At 36.6% G+C, this 7,500-nt stretch overlaps 1 protein-coding gene across 1 annotated transcript in view; it reads left to right on the forward strand.

The window, feature by feature from the left end:
• LOC137623823 (aldo-keto reductase family 1 member B1-like) overlaps positions 1–5,435 on the forward strand; it is a 22,869-nt gene extending 17,434 nt beyond the window's left edge. Inside the window, exons 6-9 of the mRNA XM_068354638.1 lie at positions 705–843; positions 1,477–1,642; positions 4,627–4,727; positions 5,249–5,435. Coding sequence (XP_068210739.1) covers positions 705–843; positions 1,477–1,642; positions 4,627–4,727; positions 5,249–5,291 — 449 coding nt within the window. The 3' untranslated portion in view covers positions 5,292–5,435. The remainder of the gene's footprint in view (positions 1–704; positions 844–1,476; positions 1,643–4,626; positions 4,728–5,248) is intronic.
• The last annotated feature ends 2,065 nt before the right edge of the window (positions 5,436–7,500 follow it).

A 7,500-nucleotide genomic window follows, 5' to 3' on the forward strand; every position in this document is an offset into this window, starting at 1 on the left:
TTGATACAATTTTTTTTATCAATGTCTCTGGTTTTCAGTTTGTTTATTGTTTTGGATAATTCTACTAATTTCATTTCATATCTCTTAGATTTTACCTTCATTTCAACTCCTTTCCTCATTAGGTTTTTTGGTGTTTTCTGATAGTTTTCCTTGATCTAATACAGGATCTTTAGAACTTGAGTTTAATGAAAGATTGAAAAAAGTAAATCAGACAATGGCTAAGTTGAGTAAAATTTGGAAATCAAATCGCCTGAAATTGTGCATGCTCTTCGCACTCCCACAAGAGAGATTAGTTCACCAAACTTTCAACTGGCCTCCACAAGGCACTAGAAGAGTTGGAAGACCCAGGCTTTACTTGGCTGAGGACTATGAAGCATGAAGTAGGAGATGATGAATTAATAAGTATTGATTTAGAATTTCAAGACAGAGACGACTGGCGAAATCTAACCGAGGCCCTTTGCGTCAATAGGCGTAGAAGAAGATGATGATGATGTTTAAACATTTTTCCACCTCTCCCTTGTGCTGATTCTAACGCAAAATTCGTTAAAATATCATTCACTTATTCTTCACTTGCTTCCATTTGATCATGCAGCTAGGAGTACTGTATATTATGCGAGTGAGTGTTTGCAATAAGCTTATGCCGCATAAATACTAATCATTGATCCAGGGATATACTAATTTTCTTCCAACTGTGCCTCTTTCAGTGTGTCGCATAAAACCGTCGAACCTTCAGGTCGAGGTGCATGCATACCACCAGCAGAAGGCTCTCAGGGAAATATGCTCCAAGCACAAGATACCCGTTTGTGCCTATGCTCCGATAGCTGCTCCTTATAGGACCCAAGAGTAAGAGATTGAAGGATACGTGCTCTCTCTCTCTCTCTCTCTCTCTCTCTCTCTCTCTCTCTCTCTCTCTCTCTCTCTCTCTGGTAATTTCCCTCATGGAAATGTATGGGTTATGTTTGCCATCAGAACTGAGAATGCAACTTCCACCCATTTTTCTTTCGTTCACATTCAACAATCCCACTTCACTTGATAAAGGAGGAGTTGGCTCAACACACACACACACACACACACACACACACACACACACATATATATATATATATATATATATATATATATATATATATATATATATATATATATACTGTATATATATACATATATATATGTGTATGTATATACATATGTATATATGTATACATATAATATGCATGTATATACACACATACATATATATATGTATATATATACACACACACACATATATATATATATATATATATATATATATATATATATATATATATATATATACAAATCCCAGAAGTATTTCATTTCTATTAAAAGAATTTTAGCTCAGAAGTAGAAAGAATTCTGACACCACCAGAATCTTATATCACACAGGCAGTGATCAACAGCCTGCCAACCCACTATAAATACTACCACACTACTATTTTTTTTCCCCAATTGCAGGCGACTGAACGACTCACCCATATTATTGGAAAACCCAACGGTGACTTCAATTGCCGAGCAACTCGGGAAGACTCCAGCACAGATCCTCATCCGATTCCTGATCCAACTGGGAATGATCGTGATTCCGAAATCGGCAAACGCCAACAGAATTCGACAGAACTTCCAGGTAATTATGAAGTCAATTGTCAAGTTTACTATTTGGATACTATTGATGTTTGTTTCAATATTTGAAGAATTTTGATGATTTTGGGAGAATCTAGGAGGTCGTTTTGAGTCGTACATGTTTTTTGTATATTTACTGACTTTATTGTTGCTATTTGTTACGGTCAGCTATTAAAAAAACGTTAATTACGTAAAATCTACTATAATATCTTATACCCTTATTATCATTATTACTATTATTACTATCCAAGCTACAACCCTAGTTGGAAAAGCAAGATGCTATAAGCCCAGGGGCTCCAACAGGGAAAAATAGCCCAGTGAGGAAAGGAAATAAGGAAATAAATAAATGAAGAGAACAAATTAACAATAAATCATTCTAAAATAAGTAACAACGTCAAAACAGACATGTCCTATATAAACTATTAACAACGTCAAAAACAAATATGAATGATTAAGCCAAGAAAAGAGTAAAACAGTAACAGCAAAATAAAATAATAGCCAGCAAACATTAAATGTAATTATTTACATTTTACAAGATTCACAAAATACACACAGTTCACCCAATTAATAATTTACAAAAAATCCTAAGGTGACGTAGGACTTTATTTCATAGGTTGCTATGAAGTGAGACAGATGACGACGGAAATCGGCTCCAGATTTTGAAGGATTTTTTTAGGTTGTCGTTTCAGATATAAAAAAAGGATACGTAGGAACACAGCTTCTGATGATATTCAATTGTTATTTAGTATATCAACAGCGTTGAAATGATGGTAGATGTTTATTATTATTATCATTATTATTATTATTATTATTATTATTATTATTATTATTATTATTATTACTTACTATCCTACAACCCTAGTTGGAAAAGCAGGATGCTTTAAGCCCAGGGAAAATAGCTCAGTTAGGAAAGGAAAAAAAGAAAAAAATATATTATAAGATTAGCAACATTAAAATAAATATTTCCTTAAACTATAAAAACTTTAACAAAACAAGAAAGAGAGAAATTAGATAGAAAACGTGCCCGAGTGTACCCTCAAGCAAGAGAACTCTACCCAAGACAGTGGAAGACCATGGTACAGAGGCTATGGCACTACCCAAGACTAGAGAACACTGGTTTGATTTTGGAGTGTCCTTCTCCTAGAAGAGCTACTTACCTTAGCTAAAGAGTCTCTTCTGCTCTTACCAAGAGGAAAGTAGCCACTGAACAATTACAGTGCAGTAGTTAACCCCTTGAGAGAAGAAGAATTGTTCAGTAATCTCAGTGTTGTCAAATGTATGAGGAGAGAGGAGAATTTGTAAAGAATACGCCAGACTATTCGGTGTATGTGTAGGCAAAGGGAAAATGAACCGTATCCAGAGATAAAGATCCAATATAGTACTGTCTGGCCAATCAAAGGACCCCATTGCTCTCCAGTGGTAGTATCTCAACGGGTGGCTGGTGCCCTGTTGTCTCAGAAATATCTCCACAAGAGCAATGTTCACACAAGGGAAAACGACTCGAGTCTCTCCTCTCTAACTCGTTGATTATTATTATTAATATTATTATTGTAATAGTAATGTACCGAAGGATAAAGGCTTATACTACACCACGGCACGTTTATCCTGGCGAAGTGTTCAAACGTCTTGAAACCGGACAAAGATCTTCTGCAAAGAATTCACATAGAATTCGTACAAGCAGATGCTTTTGCTGAGAAGTTATTAGAAGACTGTTTACTTGTGGTATTCACACACACAGACTTATATCTATCTATCTATCTATATATATATATATATATATATATATATATATATATATATATATATTTATATATACAGTATATGTATGTATATATATATATATATATATATATATATATATATATATATATATATATATTTATATACAGTATATATATGTATATATATGTATATATATATATATATGTGTGTGTGTGTGTGTGTGTGTGTGTGTGTGTGTGTATGAGCTAGTATTTAGATTACTCCGTGAGTGCACTTTGAGTGGATAATAGTTATTTCTTATATGATTACTTCTCATTGTATTATTTTCCATGAAAAATAATTTAGAGATTATTTTTAATAATAAAAAAAATCATGATGTTTAAATAAGCACAAATTTTACAAAAAAGGGCAAACATTACAACTTGTCAGCAGAAAAAGTACTAAAGGAGAGTAATGGAATCTTTAAACCCAAACTTGTAGATATTGACTAAAAACCGGAAAAGATACCTGCCATTACGAAAAGCACACACATCCTTAAATAAGGAAAGGAAATACACAAAGAAAGTTGAAACTATATAGGTAATCTAATGAAGGAAAGGAACAACGTCAAATTTTGTTTATCAAAAGCTCGACCATTATGACCTCAGTGGGCCCATGTACATTGCAAGAGCATCGCTTGCTCGGTAAGGACAATGGAATGAACTTCAAGAAAAGTGTCTTACAGGATCAAACTTAGTCGTATAGTCTTACATTGATGTTTATTCCTGTGTTGCTTTATCTTCCATGCTTTCATGTTAGCGAGGAGTGTGTCCTATGATATTAGGTCATATAGATTCATTGTTGTATTTTTGAAGCATAGAAATGTTCAGTTTGGCAAGTGTACAGAACAGACATCTACACCGAGTTCTAAGATTTGTTATGTTTGTAATTGTAGTCCATTTCTTTTATCGAGGCAGATTTGCACAGACTCGCCGCGGTGCCCTTTTAGCTCGGAAAAGTTTCCTGATCGCTGATTGGTTAGAATTATCTCGTCCAACCAATTAGAGATCAGGAAACTTTTCCCAGCTAAAAGGGCACCGCTGCGAGTCGGTGCAAATCTGCATCACTAAAAGAAATTGACTTTTTTTTATATAGTATTATTATTGTTCTCTTTATTAATCGTGTTTTGATGTTTGCTTTGATGTGGACGTCGTTCGTCGTTTTTTTTATTTGTAAAGATTTTTGGCTTCGAGTGAATATTATTTTACCTATTATTACTTTTCCCAGGTGTTTGACTTCACACTGAGTCCAGAAGACATGGCGGCGTTAGAAGCTCTCGACAAAGGCGAAAGTGGTCGCCTATTTATCTTCAAAGATGCATTCAAAGGGTAATACGAGTGTACTTCTGAATCTCTCTCTCTCTCTCTCTCTCTCTCTCTCTCTCTCTCTCTCTCTCTCTCTCTCTCTCTCTCTCTCTATATATATATATATATATATATATATATAATCTATATATATACCTGTATATAATTATATATATGCATATACACACACACACACACACACATATATATATATATATATATATATATATATATATATATATATATATATATATATATACTGTATATATATATATATATATATATATATATATATATATATATATATATATATATATAATTTATATATATACCTGTATATACATATATATGTATATAATTAAATATATATGCATATATATACATATATATATACATATATATATATATATATATATATATATATATATATATATATATATATATATATATATATATATATACATATATATATAATGTCTGTACATAAACAGAGACGATGTAATAACGGGAGTGTAAAAAATCATTAACCTATATCTACATTTCAGGAAAACAAAACATCCAGAATACCCTTTCCCCATTCCACTTTGAAAGAAGAAGAACACTACTGTCTGCAAGAGCCCGTTTGTCTGTCCAGAAGTGCCAGACGCTTCAAAAGAAAAAACGGCAATGTGGAGTCTTGGAATCTGTATTAATCAAGCCTAATGAATTTCATAAGTCTGTTTAGTAAATATCTTTAACCTTGATTTAGTGTTGTATCACTTTTGAATCCGACATTCATCGTCAGCTACCAAACTTCGGAATTCTCTTTTCGCTTCGTGTTTTCATAAGCAGCTAGAGTCCAGTGTGTCCCAACCATTTCTGGTTGCGACCCTAAATGTATAAGTCCATTTCTTTTAGCGATGCATAATTGCACCGACTCGCGGCGGTGCCCTTTTAGCTCGGAAAAGTTTCTTGATCGCTGATTGGTTAGTTTTGTCCAACCAATTAGCGATCCGGAAGCTTTTCCGAGCTAAAAGGGCACCGCTGTCCATTAGCTCGGAAAAGTTTCCTGATCGCTGATTGGTTATAATTGTTTTGTCCAACCAATCAGCGATCCGGAAACTTTTCCGAGCTAAAAGGGCACCGCTGTCCATTAGCTCGGAAAAGTTTCCTGATCGCTGATTGGTTAGAATTGTTTTGTCCAACCAATCAGCGATCCGGAAACTTTTCCGAGCTAAAAGGGCACCGCTGTCCAATAGCTCGGAAAAGTTTCCTGATCGCTGATTGGTTAGAATTGTCTCGTCCAACCAATCAGCGATCCGGAAGCTTTTCCGAGCTAAAAGGGCACCGCTGTCCATTAGCTCGGAAAAGTTTCCTGATCGCTGATTGGTTAGAATTGTTTTGTCCAACCAATCAGCGATCCGGAAGCTTTTCCGAGCTAAAAGGGCACCGCTGTCCATTAGCTCGGAAAAGTTTCCTGATCGCTGATTGGTTAGAATTGTCTTGTCCAACCAATCAGCGATCCGGAAGCTTTTCCGAGCTAAAAGGGCACCGCTGTCCATTAGCTCGGAAAAGTTTCCTGATCGCTGATTGGTTAGAATTGTCTTGTCCAACCAATCAGCGATCCGGAAGCTTTTCCGAGCTAAAAGGGCACCGCTGTCCATTAGCTCGGAAAAGTTTCCTGATCGCTGATTGGTTAGAATTGTCTCGTCCAACCAATCAGCGATCCGGAAGCTTTTCCGAGCTAAAAGGGCACCGCTGTCCATTAGCTCGGAAAAGTTTCCTGATCGCTGATTGGTTAGAATTGTCTCGTCCAACCAATCAGCGATCCGGAAGCTTTTCCGAGCTAAAAGGGCACCGCTGTCCATTAGCTCGGAAAAGTTTCCTGATCGCTGATTGGTTAGAATTGTCTCGTCCAACCAATCAGCGATCCGGAAGCTTTTCCGAGCTAAAAGGGCACCGCTGTCCATTAGCTCGGAAAAGTTTCCTGATCGCTGATTGGTTAGAATTGTCTCGTCCAACCAATCAGCGATCCGGAAGCTTTTCCGAGCTAAAAGGGCACCGCTGTCCATTAGCTCGGAAAAGTTTCCTGATCGCTGATTGGTTAGAATTGTCTTGTCCAACCAATCAGCGATCCGGAAGCTTTTCCGAGCTAAAAGGGCACCGCTGTCCAATAGCTCGGAAAAGTTTCCTGATCGCTGATTGGTTAGAATTGTCTTGTCCAACCAATCAGCGATCCGGAAACTTTTCCGAGCTAAAAGGGCACCGCTGTCCAATAGCTCGGAAAAGTTTCCTGATCGCTGATTGGTTAGAATTGTCTTGTCCAACCAATCAGCGATCCGGAAACTTTTCCGAGCTAAAAGGGCACCGCTGTCCATTAGCTCGGAAAAGTTTCCTGATCGCTGATTGGTTAGAATTGTCTTGTCCAACCAATCAGCGATCCGGAAACTTTTCCGAGCTAAAAGGGCACCGCTGTCCATTAGCTCGGAAAAGTTTCCTGATCGCTGATTGTTTAGAATTGTCTTGTCCAACCAATCAGCGATCCGGAAACTTTTCCGAGCTAAAAGGGCACCGCTGTCCATTAGCTCGGAAAAGTTTCCTGATCGCTGATTGGTTAGAATTGTCTTGTCCAACCAATCAGCGATCAGGAAACTTTTCCGAGCTAAAAGGGCACCGCTGTCCAATAGCTCGGAAAAGTTTCCTGATTGCTGATTGGTTAGAATTATCTCGTCCAACCAATCAGCGATCAGGAAACTTTTCCGAGCTAAAAGGGCACCGCTGCGAGTCGGTGCAAATATGCATCGTTAAAAGAAATGGA

The sequence above is a fragment of the Palaemon carinicauda genome, chromosome 2 (assembly GCF_036898095.1).
Source record: "Palaemon carinicauda isolate YSFRI2023 chromosome 2, ASM3689809v2, whole genome shotgun sequence".
In the NCBI taxonomy this organism is placed as follows: Eukaryota; Metazoa; Arthropoda; class Malacostraca; order Decapoda; family Palaemonidae; genus Palaemon; species Palaemon carinicauda.